The sequence below is a fragment of the Micromys minutus genome, assembly GCF_963924665.1.
Source record: "Micromys minutus genome assembly, chromosome: 1".
NCBI lineage: Eukaryota > Metazoa > Chordata > Mammalia > Rodentia > Muridae > Micromys > Micromys minutus.
In genome coordinates this window covers 92,161,498-92,181,226 of record NC_137969.1, presented here as the reverse complement: position 1 = coordinate 92,181,226, position 19,729 = coordinate 92,161,498, and the positions used below count along the sequence as shown (strand labels likewise).

The 19,729-nt window shown below is 36.9% G+C and overlaps 1 protein-coding gene across 3 annotated transcripts in view; it reads left to right on the top strand.

Annotated features, from left to right (window-relative positions):
* The window catches only part of ERCC6L2 (ERCC excision repair 6 like 2), a gene marked incomplete at both ends in the record, with an annotated part of 83,694 nt that overhangs the window by 20,628 nt on the left and 43,337 nt on the right, over positions 1-19,729 (top strand). For 2 of the 3 annotated variants that reach the window (XM_080926993.1, XM_080926994.1), the window contains 8 exons: positions 503-664; positions 1,063-1,270; positions 3,290-3,430; positions 5,157-5,270; positions 6,696-6,815; positions 10,213-10,284; positions 10,849-10,994; positions 17,022-17,117. In XM_080926993.1, the coding sequence (XP_080783119.1) occupies positions 503-664; positions 1,063-1,270; positions 3,290-3,430; positions 5,157-5,270; positions 6,696-6,815; positions 10,213-10,284; positions 10,849-10,994; positions 17,022-17,117 (1,059 nt within the window). Of the gene's footprint in view, positions 1-502; positions 665-1,062; positions 1,271-3,289; positions 3,431-5,156; positions 5,271-6,695; positions 6,816-10,212; positions 10,285-10,848; positions 10,999-17,021; positions 17,118-19,729 lie in introns of those variants that run through there. The other variant, XM_080926995.1, reaches the window with a different exon arrangement.

Genomic DNA, 19,729 nt, shown 5'->3' with positions numbered 1-19,729 from the left:
TAGGTATCTGATTTTTTCTCTTTAGGTCCTAGATATGTATTTAATTATTTTACACCCAATTGCCTATTCTACTACTGACCTTTTTTGCAAACTGTGTTTATTACAAGTTTCAAAAAGTACTGAGGTCTGTACTGATGCTTTTCATTCAGATTTAACATAAAGTTTCTTTCTTTGTGTCTTTCTGGTTTGTTACTTAAAGGAGGAATTGTCATTTAATGAAGCTTACATTTTTTCCATAATTATCAAGCTTCTCTAAAGCAGTTATAGTATCTATCATATACAATTTATCGGGACTTACAAAGTCACATCTTTTCTCATTTCTCATGGTTTTTATATTTATCTGTGGTGTTCTGTGACATACAGTCACCTAGTCTGATGAGAACTCAGTAGGACCATCAAAGGATGAAGGTGTTAGGGATTTAAAAAAAAAAATGTTGTGTAAATGTCTAAGGTAAGGAAATGTTCTGTTTCTTCCTCCCACCCATTCCCCTTTCTCTTGTAGTTTGGAATGGTCAGCTATTATTGTAGATGAAGCACATAGAATCAAGAATCCCAAAGCTCGAGTTACAGAAGTTATGAAGGCTGTGAAGTGTAAGGTCCGCATTGGCCTCACTGGTACTATCCTTCAGAACAACATGAAGGAGCTGTGGTGTGTCATGGACTGGTGAGTGAGGTGCATGGACATTTCCAGGCTAGCATTCAGCTGAATGCTGCCCTCGTTTTCTGACTGCTGGTTCTTTAAATCACAGCCCCTTCCCCAGAAAAGTGGTCACTTAACTGTTTACAGAAATACCCATTCCCAGGCAGGTTCCAGTGTTCGAAGTCCTGTGAAAGTCTTAGTGTGTTATTGTTGACCCCCAAAGTAAATAAATGCTGAATTACCAGTCCATCATCTTCAGTTATAAATAGTCATAAAGAAGGAATGCTGTTTTCCTGGGACTTGTTTTTGTTGTTATTAAGTAAGCCACTGAATATATCCCTTAAAAGTAATAGAATTGAATGCTTTTCTTTTTAGATAAATTAATAAACTTTGTTAACTTTTCTTTTGCTGCCTTCGTGAAGGGCTGTGCCAGGACTTTTAGGTAGCAGGATTCACTTCAAGAAGCAGTTTTCTGACCCAGTGGAACATGGCCAGAGACACACAGCAACAAAAAGAGAGCTTGCTACTGGCCGAAAAGCCATGCACAGGCTTGCAAAAAAGATGTCTGGCTGGTTTCTCAGGCGTACCAAGACTCTTATCAAGGGTCAGCTGCCTAAGAAAGAAGACCGGGTGAGAACTGTATCTGTGTATATTAATTCCTTGTCACACTTTTTCCCTGAAAAGCATTGCATTCCTTTTTAGGGTTACTTCTGCAGAATTAATTTGTTATGTGTGAGATTTCAGGAAATATGGATTGTACCAGTGTTATTTCTTTCCTAATTTTACCAACCTGATAGCTAATAGGCTTGTAACTAGTACATGAGTTTGCTAGCTTTCTGTTGCTATGACATGCTCTGGAGATAAATCACTATACAAAGAGGAAAGGTTTACCTTGGTTTCATAGGTTTCAGTCTGTGGTCCCTTGGACCTGTAATCCCTAGGAAAACATGGTAGAACAAGCACTTACCTCACCATATTGGGGAGAAAAAATGATACAGGAAGGGGCCAGGAACCCAGTGTCCCCTTCAGGGAAAGTCTCAGTGACCTCATTTCCTTGTAAAGGCTCCACCACCTCCCAGTGGATCCAAAGGCCATTGAGCTGGATTTTGTGGACCTAGGTGGGGTAGGCTTTTGGATCCAAGCCATGAGAGAATGTGTCTAACACACATCTTAAGCCAGGTGTTGTGGCTTGCACTTTTAATCACAGCATCAAAAGGCAGAGGCAGGCAGATCTCTGAGTTCACGACAGCCTGGTCTTCCAGGTCAGCCAAATGTACACAATGAAACCCTTTCTCAGAAAAGAAAACCAGATCAAGTTCTCATGTCCTATTGTGGCTTTTGGTTCATTTCTTCCTTAAATAAGTAGGTAGAGCTTCCCTTTGTAATGAGTTTTTCCTTCATACACATAGTACTACTCAGTGTGCTCTGGCATCTTAATCCTAGTTACAGGGCTAAAGTGGTTAAGAGCTTTTCCTTTTGGCTTTATGGGAAATGCTGATTGTAGGTATGCTACTGACCTAATTTTTTATCTATAAGAAAGTAATATTGTTATTATTTTAAGAAAGTTGTTGTCTAGGATTTAGAACTTGGGCTCTGGCTCTCCCAGTTAAAGGTTTCCTGGGTTGATCAGCCCACTGAGACCAGTGTTGATTGTTTAGTGGAACCAGTGGTGTCAGGTAGGCTTCACATGGTTGTTCTGAAATGCATAACATGTAAGGAACACTTAATAACTGTTAGTGTTGAATATTAGCATAAATATACTGTACATTTAGTCACTGACTGTCACCTTCTATGTTCTCCTGCTATTCTTGAATACTTTAATATCCAAGACTGAGCAGCAAAGAGAAATTATATTCTGTAGACATGTTTATAGCATTGTTTTTTAAAAGATATTCCTTTGCTGAATGTATACTTTTTAAAATACTCTCCCATTGTAGTTATATAAATACTGAAAAATTGATGACTATTCCTTATTGTTCACACTTCTATGGCTTGTTATGGATACATTTGATTTTGACACTGGTAACGTGCATGTATAGAGGAATTTTATTAATTTCTAGTGCTGCCAGAAGTAAGAGGGAAACTGTGTTCCTTATAATTTGGTGGCATTGTTATACTATTTTGTACTTGAATTTGGACGTACAATAGCAAATTATGTTTGCTTTTACATATATTTAATTACGTTCCTCACTAATTTTAGGAATGTATAGCGAGATACTCAGAACAAGCTACTAAAGTAACATGAAGTTTTTAGTGTTTTTGTCAGTTTTTCAATATTTCAGTAGCATTTGTAATTTATACTAATGTTCTAAATCTTTTGTTTTACCTTATCGTGATTTGTTTGCATGATAAACTGATACAGACACCCAGGGAGACCCACGACACACTGAGGCTGTATAAGTCACAGTATTTGTTTTTCATGTAATTTTTTTCTTTTAAGTGAAAACAAGAACAAATGAAAAGTTTTGTTTAAAGGTGCGGTGGTAGTCTGCACAATATCAAGTGGGTTGAGGAGGTGGAGTAACTGCCAGGCAGACATAGACAGAGGTATTAGTGTAGGTGATGGCACTGTCCCCTCATCAAATCCATTGTGATGATTTCTCTCACCACTACAGGAACCCTAATGACTGTCCTTTCCTTTGTGCACAGATGGTGTATTGTTCTTTGACAGACTTCCAGAAAGCTGTGTACCAAACAGTGTTAGAAACAGAAGATGTGGCTCTGATCCTCACATCCTCTCAGCCTTGTACCTGTGGCAGTGGCCAGAAGCGCAGAAAGTGCTGTTACAAGGCAGGCATTTCCATTCATCTCTACTGTTCACTCTTGTGTCTGCAATACCACTTTTCTTCACATCTTTAACTTTAGAAGTGATGTTTTTAAAATGTTATCAAGGGGCCAAGCCTGACAGCTTAGTTCTGATCCCCAGAACCCACTCACTCGGGTTGCAGGCATTAACGCGTTCTGTCGTCCTACCATTCCTTTGAACAGTTTGGGGGCTGATGGAGAATCCTGGGAGCTTGTGATCCCATAAAAGAACCTGCTTCAAAACCGGTGGAAGGCAGAATCTGGCTCTTAAAAGTTACCTTCTGGGGCTGGAGAAATGGCTCAGTGGTTAAGAGCACTGACTGTTCTTCCAGAGGTCCTAAGTTCAATTCCCAGCAACCACATGGTGGCTCACAACCATCTGTAATGAGATCTGATGCCTTCTTCTGGTGTGTCTGAAGACAGTGACAGTGTACTTATATAAACAAACAAACAAATAAATAATCAATCTTTAAAGAGGAAAGGTTATCCTCTGACTTCAGATGCATGCCATGGTACACGCATGCCTGCATCACTCACTCACACATAAACACAACTTATTAGAAATGCTTTACAATTTTAAATTACCACATACAAAATACAATTTTCAAATAGCTATAAAGTGTAGTTTAGAAACTATACTTCAAATTGGTATCTTCTTACTTTGTATTAGTAGAATGCTTTCATCTTAATTTTTTTTTCTTTTCACAAATTTCCCATCACTACTTTTGCTGGGAAGACATGACTCTTAGCCACAGTGTCCATTTCATAGAGATTTGGGTTAGTAAAATAAAATGCTCTTTTAGAGACAAAGAGTCACTTGGTTTTCTATCTGTCTGCTCTTTATATTTCTTGCTCTTCTTTAACCTCATCTGTCATAAATCTGTGATGATTACAGGGACCCTATGCATTTATCTAGATTGCTTTTTATGTCACCTAAGTGGTTTTGCTCTTTTCAGTCATTTCCATACATGGTTAGTTTCGTTATCATATTTAAGGGCCACAACTTGTTCCACAAGTCGGATCTGGCCACTCATCCGTAATACATTAAAAAAAAAATTAAAAGTGGAAAGCATAAAAAGGAGATTTAGTCATTTCAGTTACATTGGTCCAGCAAACTCCTGTCCAAAGTTTAAATAGAGGGCAGAGGACTTGTATGTCTAAGCAGTGTCAGTCAAAGCGAGGTCCTGCCCACTACTGATTCATCAGTGCCTGGGCTTCAGTCTGTGAGGTGGTTTGACAGGTTGTTAGAACTGAGTGCAGTCTCTCTTCTAGGAGTTCCCTTTCTGGCTGTGGCTTTTTTCATCCTCTCAGTGTGAGATTCCTGGGGAAATTCCCATTTTCTTGGGCTCTGTAGTTTCAATAGTCTGATAGATTGAGAAACAAATGTCTCTAGAATATGTTCATTTCTGCTAGGATGTAAAGTTTTCTTTAGAGCACTGTGATTCTAGTGTTGTTCCTAGTACCCCTTAGTGGCCCCTTTCTGTCACATGTGTCAGCATGTTATTAAATTTATTAAATAAACATCACTACATATGGTCACTGCATCACCAAGAGTGATTTTAGGTCAGCGATTCATGGTATCCTCTGAGTACTTGGCCTTTACCGTCTCAGATAATTAGACAATGAGTACTAAGTGGTGCATTTTGTAACTGGTCATATAGCCCTGTTTTTAATGCTTTTCTTGTTGTGTTTTTTGTCTGTTCTGTTACAGACCAACTCACAGGGTGACACCGTAAGAACCTTGTGCCTCAGTTACCTGACTGTGCTTCAGAAAGTAGCTAACCATGTTGCACTGCTGCAGGCTGCTAGCACCTCCAAACACCAGGTTTGACTTTATATGTCTTGTGATACTGTTGTTATAAAACAGTTACTGTACACTATTGTTGACACAAAAATCATAGTTCTTCTCATCTAAAAGAGAGTAAGAGATACTTTATTCTGGAGCCATTTAGTGATAGAGCCTGGGAACAGAGAATTAGATTATACCAAATTTCTATTTTAACATGGAAATGGTTTTATGAAGTTTTCTAGTTTATTGAAGAAAGTCAGAAATAAAGGTGTTTTAAAAATATATTCGTGGGTACATCAGAGAGATGGGTACAACAAGATGGGGGAAGCTTTTCTATAGTTCTAGGATGCTGTCTGATAATAGTCTTAGCTTTTGGAATGGTAGAAACTAGAATTCCAAAGGATTATTCTGTTAGTCACAGGATGCTAGTTCTGACACAGAGGTGGGCAAGGAATGGCTGTTAGGGATGTGGGGCTGAAACTCCACCCAACCAACATAAGATAATTAACCTCTGAATGTGTAATATTCCAATCTCTCTGCAGTGTTTCAGCTCTAATCAGTCAGTCAGTCAGTCTCTTCAGACACAGCTTTTTTCCAGTTTATCTTCCTGTAGCTAAATACTCTTTTAAGTGTTTTAGGTAAGGTTGAAGAGGAATCTGACTTGCTTATTTTGTAATTTAGTAGTTGAATGGCATAGCCTTGTGCATGTGCAAGGTACTGAGTTCATTTTCAACATCAGTGCTAATAATGTTTTAGTAAAACTTATGTATCAAGAAACATGTGCACTTACATTTTTAATCAAGCAGGAAAAGCTTGAGCTTAAAGTAGTAGCTGTTTATGTGTCTAATAGTGTTTATGTACTGTTCTTATATGTTCATATGTTTATATGTTTATGTGTCTAATAGTGTTTATGTACTGTTCTTATATGTTCTGGTGTAATTACTTGGATATCTGATAAATCAATTCCATTCTGCTAATACTATGTTTTAATTTATATGTTTTTAATCCATTTTCTAAACTGCCAAAGATCAGTCCTCTCCGTGTTGAGTCTTGAATAGGCATTTGCTCTGGTACCTGTAATTGTGTCTCACTCTAGAGCACAGGTCTCACCTTCATTTAATAGTACTTGCTTGTGATGTAGCTGTGTGTTTAAACTCATCTTGAAAATTGTTAAGAGTCTAGTACAGTAGTCTTGGATAGTATTATTTATTCTCTAAGGAATGTTTTTTTCCTTGTTTTGGAAATCTTAAGGAAGTAATGATATAGTATCTTAATCTATAGATAGTATCAAGAATTCATCAGTACCATACATGTTTAACATACAGCTTAAGAATTTTCTGAATTGTTAATTTCACTTAAAGAAGGCAGATTACATTTCTGTTTTTCAGAAATAAAAATTTTTATAAAGTTTTTTTTTTCAGGTTTAAATATGTATTGAAATATTTTCTTCCTTCTCTTAAGGAAACACTTATCAAGAGGATATGTGATCGGGTATTTTCCAGATTCCCAGATTTTGTGCAGAAAAGCAAAGATGCAGCCTTTGAAACACTTTCTGACCCTAAATATAGTGGGAAAATGAAGGTATGAACTCTTCCTTCAGTGTACAGACAGGGATGCTGCACAAAAGATCAGATTTATGCAGGGATACAGCAAGCATGCCAGCGAACCAGGACAGCCACCCAAACAGTGAATCAGTTAGTTTATATTCATAAGAATATCATGATTTATTCCTAGTAATTAAAATAATTTACTTTTTATAAAATTTCAACATATAAAGTCCAGGTTCATTTAAAGTTTTATTTTTAGAAATTATACTGTATAGTTAAGATAATGATTATATTTCATTTCTATTCTGATTTTAGTTGTTGGAAGCTGAGTAGACATTTTGGTTTCTATGGAAAATACTGATTTGCAAGTTCTAACTGATTGACAGTCAAACAGATCATGACAGTAATAGCTGGGGATATGTATCATAAGACTATTTTTACACACTTAGTTATTGTTATTATCTGTGATATTTACTGATTTAGTGATATACAGCCTATAGGCTTTACATAGACTTATTGCCTGTGTGGTTAAGATCTTCAAGTCCTTGATTTGTGTATCTCTTGTGAATTCGATGTGTAAAGGTTCTGCTTCTCTTGTAGCTCAGCCTTCAACTGCAGAGGCTTTGACACACAAAGCTAGTCTGGACACACAAAGCTAGTCTAGCTGTCACGGCCTTAGAGCTACAGTAGTGACCTGGCTTGATGTCAGTTGCTTACTTACCTCACTTGCCTGGCAATGGAATAACCACAAGCTGCACCCATTTAGCTGAGGATATTTTATTAATTAGGTGACACCAGGATCACAAATCCACTTACAAAGAGAGTAAGAAAGACTAGGGAACGCAGCTAACTGCTGTGGGAGCATAAGCATTTCTGACTAATTTGAGAAAGTTATTTTCAAAAGTTCTTTGCTGTGAATACTCTCAAATTCATAGATAGATTGACATATGCTATGGAGGACAAGTAAAATCTGTATTATTAAAGTTACAACACACATTGATGTATTGTCAGTTTTGAATTGCTTTGTATGATTTTTGATTTAGTGAATTTTTTCTTTAAATTAGCTTAAGGAAGACCTACAATGAGAAAAAAATTCTCCTCTAACTACTTCTTTTTTCTTTTACTTTTAAATACCCCAAATTATAACAGATCTGAAGCCATAGCCAATGACAAAATTAGATTTCTGTTTAGCTTATTGCTGGTTTAACACATTAGCATCTTCCAAGGGATTAAAAAGACAGACACAGACCAGAATATCTTCGCAAAATAGTGAAGAATTGGTATCTAAAGTATACAGAGTATACTTTAAACTCGGTAGTAGAAAGGAGACAGTCTAGCTTAAAAACGGGGAAAGGATCTGAACAGACAACTCACTACAAAGAGAAGTGCGGATGGCAAGGAGGGGCAAGGGGAGATGCTGCCCACTGTTAAGCACCCACAAGCACAGGTGCTGCTGACCTTCTTCCAGCACAGGTGAAGCTGCACAGTGAGTTGGTCCCTCTGGAGAGTCCTGTGGTGGCTTTTGTCAGAGTTTTCACCTCAGTAATGTCAGTTACATCATTTCTAAAATGTGTTCCACATTTAAAATATGAAAATGAAATATTCTTACCATGTTATCCATTAAGTCACATTATTTATTTATCTAAGAGATAAGTTTAGTGAATTTTACTAAACTTATGCCCACATAAGAGCCCCACATACATTTATTCATAATTTTCAAAGTTTAGAAGCAATCAAGATATCTTTCATGGGGCAAATGGATAAACTGTGGTACAAAAAGAGTAAGAAGTGGTGGTGCGTGCTTTTAAATTCACTCTGGAGACAGAGGCTTGTTGATCTCGTTCAGTGAAAAGGCAGCAAGGTCTACATAGCAAGTTACAGGCCAGTCAAGGCTACACAGTGAGACCTTCTCTCAAAACAAAAGCAAAAAATTCAAACACTTGGAGAACTATTAAGTGTGTATTGCTAAATTAAAGAAACTAGCCTGGAAAAGATACATATTGTGTGGCTGTGTGATCCCATCTGTGTGACCCTCTGGAAAAGGAAAAAACTCAAAGACAGATCAGGGGTTCTGGGAGAAGAAAGGTACCTAGGCAGAACATCAGAGATTTTTAAGCAGTAACACTATTTTTTATGGTGTAATGTGAAAACATCATGATACATTCATCAGAATTCAGAACTATAAACAAAACGAGTGAACTCAAACACAAACGGGACTCCCGTTAACAATGGCAGGTCAGTGTTCTTAATCAGTTGCATAGATACCTCATAAATAATAATGACAATCATATTTTAATGACATTAGCTTTATATAAATGCTAATAGGAGGCAATGTATGGATAGATAGCTCAGAAATAGTGTTTGTCTCGCATGAACGAGGCTATGAATTAATGCCCAGTACTGCAAAAAGAGAGGTGAGGGGTGGTATGTAGAAGATTTCTGTAATTGTACTCAGTTCTGAAAACCTAAAAAATTATGTCTATCATTTAAAAGCATTAGTCTTATATAATATAAAATTAAAATGCACATGCTGCATAAAATCAGTTATTTCACTTAAAAATAAAACTAAATGCAAATAAAAATTTATATATGTCCAGATATTAAAATATTTCCTTAAATTATAACATTTTTACTCGCCATATGAGTAGATTTTTAAAAAACTTCCAAAGCATGTTTTTTCTCAAAGATTGAAGGTAGATTTAGAAAGAAGTTTTTACTAAATAAACTATTAAGAGATTGTTGTATTGAGTATATTTTGTTTTTATACCAAGTTTAGTAAAACTTGATACAGAAAATTCCTCTTCCCTCTGTGGATTGTCTTTTCATGGTGTTTCGTCTTCCCAGTGTAGGAATGTCTGCTAAAAACAGCAGCTTCTGCTGTGCAGTCTTTGGACTTGCTTCCTCTCTAAAGAATTAGGGCATATCATTAGCAGTCTGAGGTCAAAAATCATATCTGAAAGTCAGGGCTGGCTGTAAGTAAACAAAGAGGAGAGAGTGAGAAGGGATGGGTATCTCAGAGGGGAGCATCAGGCCTCAACCTGCACAGATGCAACTGTGAGCATTGCATGTTGTCTGTCCAGAAAGCCATTAACTTGCTAAAGGTAAGTTTTTGCTAATTTAGTCTTAACATACTGTGGGTATAAAAGTGTATTCTGAAAATTAAATTAAACATCATCTGAAATGTTCCTTTTAATAAAACCAGATGAGATGAAACAGGCTTTGGGAGCTTTACCTCCTTACTGACAACAAGGTGATGAATAGTATTTGGTGTGATAAATAGTGTACTTGGTAATTTTGAATCTATAAAGGGAGTTAGCAGAGATGACTGTGGTTAATGTTGAATAGAACACTTTCAAGAAGTCTTCAGTGCTTTCTGAATGTTTAATTTTGTAGTTGGCACCAGTTCACTGATACCCTGTGTTCCTTCCCAGGTCCTCGAGCAGCTTCTGAATCATTTTAGGAAAAGCAGAGATAAGGTTCTTCTCTTCTCCTTTTCTACCAGGGTGAGTTCCCACAGTGTTCTTGCTTGGTTGGCCTGGGTGCCTAGGCCCTAAGCACAGGGAAGTAGCAGATTACTGTCTCCACCTCATCCACACAGTAACTCACACCTTTCCAGCACACTTAGTTATGTGTGAAATTAGAAAGGGGTGCCATCATCCTGTGAAACTGAGAGGTAAAGCTGTATTTTCTTTTGAGATATTTAGGAGTTTTAGAGTTTAGAAAATTACATAAAAATGGTTTAAATAGGTTATTTGACCAATGATTTTCTTTTTATTTGGTTTCAGTTTGTTGTTGTTTTTAAAGAAACACTTGCTAAAAAGAAAAGAATTCCTGTTTTACAATAACAGAAGGAAGAAATGCATGGGTTAACAGTGAGAAAAAGGGTTTTTTTGGTACTGGAAATAGAGCCTAGGCCTGGTACATATCAGGGAATCAGTCTCCCACAGTGTGACACCCAGGACTTCATATTTATCTCCTATTAAGTAGAAGAAAGAAACTAGCCATCGCCTCAGTGATTGGACAGAACTTGTGACAGAAACTTTGCCTCCCTGCCTTCCTTTCTGCAGCTGCTGGATGTGCTGCAGCAGTACTGTATGGCGGCAGGCCTCGATTACCGGAGACTCGATGGAAGCACCAAGTCGGAGGAAAGGCTCAAGGTTGTGAAAGAGTTTAACAGTTCACAAGACGTGAACATTTGTCTTGTCTCCACAATGTAAGAAAATAAAATAAGACATGATAGCTTGATTTCCATCTGGCTGTTTTCTAAACTATATTAGGATTAATTTTCAACGAATAGGCTAATGTTGCTTTGTTTCATTTGATTTTAAAGAAATGGTAAAAAACACCGTCTATAAGCAGAATAGCAGGCTCTTATTTCCTTATCATTCTGGCATTCCCTTTGTAAAGACAAGCTTAAAAGATAAGAATAAAATCAGGAATGTTGACTCCCAGGAATCCCTCTGTAGTATGAGTGTCCTACCAACAGAACAGATGGGTTTCTTACTCAGAGCTCACCACTGCTGCCTTCTCTGCCTTGTCCCAACTGGAGCTGCTGCTGGATTTTACAAAGAATAGATTTATTCCAGCACCTACTTAATGAATCTCTAATGAAATGGCTTAAAAAAATGCATTCATTCGAGAAAGATTTCAGTCAGTAGAAATGCCTGCAGAAGGCATCTGGGTCATAATAAATATTTCTGACATTGTGTGTGAAAATTTATAGATTTGCTATCACTGTTTTCAAACAGAGAACCAGAGGACTTTAGAAATAAACTGCAAAGTGCAAAAGTAGAACTCAAACTAAGTGCAGGGATGGGGAGTGAAGCTGCTATGGCGTGACTGCCACGGGCTGTTTTATTGAGTAAAGGAGAGAAGCTTTGAACTCATTGCTGAGGATGAAATCCAGCCTGTCCTCACCGAGTTCTTACGTACAAAGCACTGAGTGATATACGCATGACGGTCTTTGGTTGGTCTCTATAGTAAGCCTGATTAACTTCTGATGTGTCAACTGTGTCTGAAGAAGTACTATGTGTCAACACGTTCCTACATTGGAAGAAAATCTTTCCTTTTTAAAAATCCTGTTAGATCTTTACAAACCCACCTTATCATTTTATTTACATGTTGGTTTCTGTAATTTCTAGTCTTTCACCTCTTTAGTAATTTTAGTCACATTTAAATTTTCTTGAAATTATGTAGGTGTATGTGTGTGTGTGTGTGTGTGTGTGTGTGTGTGTGTGTGTGTGTGTGTTATTGTTGTTAGGGAAGGCTTATGCCATGGTACATATGTGGAGGTAAAAGAACACCTTTATAGAATTAGTTCCCTCCTACTTTTATGTGAGATTAGGGCAGTGATTCTTAACCTTCCTAATGCTGCAACCCTTTAATACAGTTTCTCATATTATAGTGATCCCAACCATAAAATGATTTTTCTTGCTACTTTATAACTGTAATTTTGGTGCTGTTATGAACTGTAATGTAAATGTCTGTCTTTTCCATTGGTATTAAGTGACTCCTGTGAAAGGATCATTTGACTTTCAAAGGGTCTCAAACCACAGGTTGAGAACCACAGGATTAGGGCATCAAATTCAGGTTCTAAGGCTTATGTGGCAAGTGCCTTTACCTGCTGAGCCATCTTGCTGTTTCTAGTTTTCTTTAAAAGCATACACTACCATGCCCAGCCCCTAAAGCCTTTTTATTAGAAGTAACTCACTACATTCCATTTGTTCTTGGGGATGCAGAGCATCTGGTTATTTCCTCAGGTTCTTGTTTTTGGTACATGTTTTTTTCCTACACTTTATAGTTTTTATTTTGTTTTCCTGGTGGAAAGCTTCGGAGAGCAATGGTTCTCCACTCAATGTGGTTTCCCTGTGCCTTTTAACTGTCTTGACCAAGACAAAAGGCAAGTTTTCTGTGTGACTGAGTTCACCAAGTAATTCTTAGTATAAGCCATTACTTAAAGAGCCATACCGACTGTGTCTTTGGCCTTTGTCTTCTGTCTGTATCTGCTAACTAGGGTCTTTTACTTTGTTGGAGGCTATTATTGTTTTTAAGTCCTGAAGTGTTAACTAGATTAGTAGTAACTAGGTTAGCACTAAAAATTTGAAAAGTAGAATCTGGCACTTGAATTGTGATTTTCTGAACATTGTTTAATGTAGGATTAAATAGAACTAAGCTAGATTCTCTGTTACTTTTTAGCCAGTTCAAGGGATATAGTCCAACCATAGCCAAACAGCTAGCTCTCTGTTCTGATACTTGGTCCATTGTTTCATGTTTGCACAGTTGAATTCAGTTTATATCTCAATCAGGAACCTTTGGCCCATTTTTCCCCTCTATCAACTTTCCCCTTTGCATTTTCTCTTCTTTTGAGTTCACTGTATTCTCAAGATATTTTTGCTACCATCCTTTGATCTCATTGTTTTTGACTAAGCTAATTATTTTCCAGGCTGGTAACATGGTCGTTTTCAGCCTTCTTTACTAGATTATTGCATCGGATCCTTTACCCGTATCCTGTACCATCCTTAGTCTGAATTTACTCCACTGTAGTCTTAGAAAGTTTTCTCAAAGAACTTTGTAAGTCAAAGTGTGCAGAAAATAACTGTCTGTACCCCTGAATTCAGAAAATGTCATTTATTCGCCTTCCCTTTTGAATTCATACTTTGGCAAACTCTAGAAATGTAGATTGGAAATAATTTCCTTTCAGGCCTTTGAAGGCCTTTCAGCAGTATTGTCTAGTATTTAGTGTTGCTTAGTACTTAGTCCCCTTTGGGTCTCAAGAATTTTTCTTCCTCTGCAATCTACTAAAGCTTAACAGTGGTGTTTGAGTCTTACCTTGGGTGGTACTTATTTCTTATACCACAGCCTGGAAGCATGTCATCTCCATTTGGGGAAATGTTTTTATACTTATTTTGAGTGCTTCCTTTCCTTCTACTTTCTTTGTAGTTGCTTTGGGATTTGACCCAGATAATTCTCTCTTGATCTGTTTTATGGGTCTTATTCCCCTTACCTTCCACTTTCTTTAGCTGCTGTTTTGTTTTAGACCAATGGCTCTCAACCTTCCTAATGCTGTGACCTATTGCTACAGTTCCTATGTTGTGGCGAACCTCAACCATAATATTATTTTTGTTACTTCATAGCTGTAATTTTGCTATTATTATAAATTGTAATGTAAATATTTGATGCACAGGATATCTGATATCTGTGGTCACAACCCACAGGTTAAAAATCACAGTTTTAGATGATGCGCTCATCACAGCTGACATTGAGCTTGCTGTCTTCTTGCTTTCTCAGTTTTGCAGTAAAACCTCATACATTAATTCTTTAAGTCAGATATTTCACATTTTTTACACCTTATTCTGTAGTCCGTGAGTGTCATTTTCTAAATCTTTATTTTATTTGAAGCAATCATATTTTTAACCAAAAATTTTTGTGCTTTCTAATCTCATTTTTCTCTGAGTTATCTTTTTCCTAAATATTAGCACCCTAGCTCCTAGATTTCCATAAATGCACTTGAAACATGTTTAAAGAAAACTTATCTGTCATTTTCCTTGGAATTATGTTTAGGAAGTTCATAGATGAGTACTGACTGCAGTTACATCATCTCTCCCACCTGGGTCTAGGGTTTCTGTTGTTGTTGGGTTTTTTTTGTTGTTGTTGTTTGTTTGCTTATTTGTTTTTGTTTTAACTTAAAATCATTGAGTTTATAAGTGACTTTGAGGAAAGTTAGTATCCTTATGATATTGTCCTTTCTACCCATTCGGGGGTTTTTTGGATGAGCTGTTAAAGCAGATACTTAATTTGACTCATTATAATACTTAATATTATAATAAAATGCGATTTGTTAAAGATTTTTTTTGTATGACATTAAGTGTAATTAAAATTGATGTATTCACTTGGTACAAAAGTAGAGTGTGAAAGACTTTCTTAGACAGACGATATGCTTGGTCATTAGATTTCTGTCTCAAAAACTAGTCTTTGGCCTAAAATAAACAAGTATTGCTTTTAAATAAGTCCTTGTCATTAGCCATGTGACTTACAAGTAGGCTTTAAATTGTTTTATATCAGGAATCATCTCATCAGAGATCTAGATTAAAGAATTTCTTCTTTCCTCTTTGCCTCTGCTTTAGCCGGCTACTTTCAGTTCATTAGAAGATGGTCCCCCCAATTAGGACCTAATTAGGAGAGGACTTTTTGAAGCTCACTGTGGTGTCTAAGATGTATCCGTGTCTGCTTTCTCCATCAAGAGCCTACCTGGAACAGTTGGAAGGTTATTAGACAGGTGCTCCTGTAACTTATACTTCTGCGCATCTGAATTTCTCTCATGTTTATTCTGACTTTACCATACTAGGATTTTATTGTTATCTTTTCCAAAACTTTTTCTCTGTCTCACCTTTCTGCTTTAAGAGTTTGTTTAAAACTCTCTGAAATCTTCTTTGCTATCATCTTTGGAAATTAATTCTAAAAAGATAGAATTCAATTCCTTTTGAGCACTAAAATTTAAGAGAATGCTTCAATTTGAATATACTCAGACTATTTAAGAAGATCCTTTGTTCCTACCTGGAAAGTGTTTGGTTCTGAAACTCACCTTGAGGAAAGCCAGGCCTATTGATGCACAGCCTTAATCCCAGCACTTGGGAGGCAGACCCAGGCCGATCTGGTCCACATAGTGAGTTTCAAGTCAACAGATCTTCACAGGGAAATCCTGTGTCAGGGAAAAAAATGCCAGATGTGTCTTAAGGATTAAAGACATGAAAATGTCTAGCATGACTCCTTCTGTGAAGAGGATGCATAGTCAGTGTGAATTTCTTTCCATTTGGCGCATGTTTTAAGGAAAGAATTATTGCCGATTTTTGTCTTGAGTGTCAGTGTCGAATAGCCTGAGTGTAGGATGATATTCCTGACAGAGTGGGAAGCTGGTGAACGAAAGGCTTAGAGATAAAGTTAGGGAAACAAGAAAACCTCTTTTCCTCGGGTTCAGTTTTGCTGTTCCTTTTATTTAATGCCATACATCAGAATTAGCCAGACCCAAAGTCTAAAATTTAGTGAACTGCTAGACAGTTAGAACAGAAGCTATGGAGTTTTACTTTTACATTTTACACTTCATTATTGAATATACTTTATGTACTAAGCCACCACCAAAACCCGAATGTTCGCGGCAGGCTTAGAACTAAAAGAATAACTGTCTTTACATCATCTCTCATGACTCCTACCCATCACCTCACTGTCCTTCCCCGTCTCTGTATCTTTAGCCTTTCTTGTTTTTTTCTTCATGTTTTACATTTGTTTACGTATATCTTTGGCTGGATTCCATGTGTGAGAGAGAGAACATTTTTTCCTTTCTGCAATTATGTGATCTTTTTTTAATGGCATAAGTGCATTTTCATGCAAATCCCTAAATTTCACTTTTCTTTAGCACTGAGTAGTATTCTGCTTATGTATGTATGTATGTACATATATGTATGTATATGTACACATATACAGTATAATGTTCCTTTTAATTCACATACAATTTTATCACTACTGTAAATTAACTGTTAAAAAGGCAATGTAAAACTAAAAAATTCACAACATGAAAAGGCCATAACCACTGTTACACAAGATATACTTCTGTGTGTGTGAGAGAGAGAGAGAGAGAGAGAGAGAGAGAGAGAAGAGAGAGAGATACAAGCACGTCAGTCTTGGTACTTGTGTAAGTGGGATGCACACACATCAGTCCTGGTACTCATGTGAGTGTAATGCACACACATCAGTCCATGATGGAGTTCTACATTTCTTTGGGACCAGCTTTAGTAGACAAATATTTTATAACTTCTATTTGTTTCAGGCGATACTAAAATTATTTTGATTGTATTTGAAAATCTCATAGAAATAGTATTTGAGTATATAAAAATCTAAAAACTAGCATATCAACATATTTATATAGATTCAAATGGCCAATTTGTTTAAGGGTTTTCTTGAATTGTAGAAAAAGAATATGCCATAGGTATATAAGCGTATTTCTGTTTGAATCGCCCACTTTTATATAAAAGATGGCAATGTAGTATTGTTGACTGCAGAAAGTGGGTATCATTGTGTTGTAGCACAGTGGTTTGTTCTGTTGTGAATGGTGGCTTGGTTTGAGATAGGGTCTTACCATAGAGCCTAAACTGGCCTGGAACTTTGACTCCTGCTACTGCCTCCTGGGTGCTGAGATTACCGTGTGTAGCACCATCCCTCACAACAGTTTATGCTGTTTTCTTTCCAGGGCTGGTGGACTAGGTCTCAATTTTGTTGGTGCCAACGTTGTTATATTATTTGATCCAACTTGGAATCCAGCTAATGATCTTCAAGCTGTTGACAGGTATGATACTGACAAAATGTAAATGACCTGTGAATTCTTATCATCTAAAACCCAGCTTTGAATGTTATAGACTGCTTATAGGACTATTTAGAAAAGTTGGGTACTATTAAGAATTTATATTAAAAGTGACCCTAAACTTCTTAGTAGCCACGTGCTTCCTATATCCACGTCCTACCAATTGTGACATAAAACCATAATAACAAATAAAGCAGAACAGTTTGTTACTAGTAATTCAGAAATTTTAAGAAACTCCTGAGAGACTCACCAGAGAAAAGCCAAAGTCAGAGTTTGCAGAACAGAATAGAAACTGACAGTTGGCAGTTGCTGACATGCATTGAAAACTGTGGGGTGTGGGGAGATGAGGGTGCTAGTCCTGGGAAACTCAAGAGTAGTGGGAGACCACTGTAGATTCTTCTCTGTACTCCATGCGTGCACACGGTTTGTCTAGAGTATGTTCCTCAACCATCTCATGAGTTAAGTAGGACACTGAGACTAGAAAAATTCCTCGTGTATTAGACTCAGTGGAGCCATTCAAATAATTCTAGATCTTCATAGACCACAGTACGGGAAGTAGTTGAATAATCTGTGGCCTGCATTGGAATCCAGACCATCTTTCTCATGTAACCCATGTGCGTTTTGATTTTAATTACAAGAGAGAAAGTAAGAATTATGAGACATTTTCACAAAAATAGTAGAATAAAATGAGCCATGAGGAAAAGCAAGTATTGAAAGGACTAAAATGAGGAAAAGACAAGTATAATATAGTAAAAAAAAAAAAAGTATGTATAGTTAGTAAAAAAAAAAATCTCAGAAATTAAAGCCTTTGCTGAGATAAAACTCATTAGCATGTCTGAATAATAAAGTAGGGAGCAATATGGTAAAAAGGTTGCATATGTAAAACAAAGTGAAATCAGATAGATGTAGGATATGAATAAAGAGAAAGGACTTCCCCAAAAATTTAACTGTTTGTTCAGAAATAAAAATAGCAGCCTGAAGGACAGGGGAGGAAATTAACAATATATCTGAAGAACGTGGTTAATTTTGAAGAGCTGCCCAATAGTCAGTAAAAATAATGGCAAATTATTTTGGGAGATGGAATCTTTATCTTTGTTATATTTTCAATTCTGAAAATAAAGAGGACTGAAAAACCCCAGAGTGAGAAATAAGAGGATTTATAAAAATAACACCCTCTCAGTCAACTTAGCAATAGATGGGAATCAGACTCATTTCTGCAGGTCATACTTCTCATCTCTGACTGCAGTTAGGACCCCATGAGAAAGAAAACTTCCTTGACTTGTAGTTGTGATCAGTGACTAACTGACACATTAGCATGTAGGTCTCTGACACCAGAGAACTCAGGAATGTACTGCCGTGGCCTGAGCACAGTGTTCAAGCCACCAGATGATCAGAGAAGGGTCTTATGTGTATAGTCAGAGCTAAAATTATTGACAGTGTCACTAAGAGGCTTCCTGCAATTAATTAGGAAAAATTCTCCCAAACACTGAAGGGTGATATAAAAATATCAATAGTTAAGAATTGGAGCTCAACATAATTCTGGCGAAGTATCAGGATTGTGCTGGAAGAAGAACTATTAGAAGTTTCGTTTCCTTTCAGGAAACAATATCCTGATCAAGTCTAAAAATTTGTAACAATGCTATTTTTAAATGCTAGAAAACATTAAGGAGCAAAACCTGTAAAACTGAGGCACAGTGGTCACTTGGTCCCTTTGAATACACAGTGGCTAGTTCTGCCTCCATACATCCTGCTTCTGTAAGTGGAGGACAACTCTTCAGCAGTGGCTTTCAACATGTGGGTCTTTCACGGTTTACCTAAGATCATTGGAAAAACACATTTTTATGTTCTGATTTATAAGAGTAGTAAATTATAAAGTGACAACAAAAATAAATTTTGATTGGGGGCACCACAATGAGGCACAGTGTTAGGAAGGTTGAGAGCCACTACTCTGTGGTTTCACTATTTTATTTCACATGTGTGTGTATATCTCTGTGAGTGTGTATACATGTGAGTGTGCGTGTGCATCTCTGAATAGGTTAGAACTCTTTAAGAAGAAACAGTGAAACAGTGATAAAAAGGAAAAGTTAGATTCAGACATACAGTTATCATGAAACTTGTAAAATAAGAGAGATGCAGAAGACTGGAAATAAAAGTTATGAAATGTGAGGGCCCACAGAGGATGGCTTCCTGATTAAGACCCAGATTCTCTTCCCAGAACTCATATTGGGCAGCTCACAACCTCCAATGTATCTTGCCTCTGAGTCATTGCACTTCTGTGCACAGATTCACACATGCAGATTCATACACAGAAAATACACATATATACATGATTTAAAAATATGTAAGATACTACTAGAAAGATGGTAATCAAACTTAATGAAGAATGGCAATATTAGTGTTAGGTAAATTCTTAATAGAATTTAACCAAAACATTGTAAAGCAAAGAATACCTTCTGATGCATCAGAACGGTGTAACAGTTGCTTCACATCCAAGCCCAGAGTCCTATGGAGAAGAAAGGGCAGAGAAGAAAGGAGAACAGAGAAAGAAAATACAATGGCAAGAACATGGAAGAGTCTAGAAAAAAGAAGAAAAACTA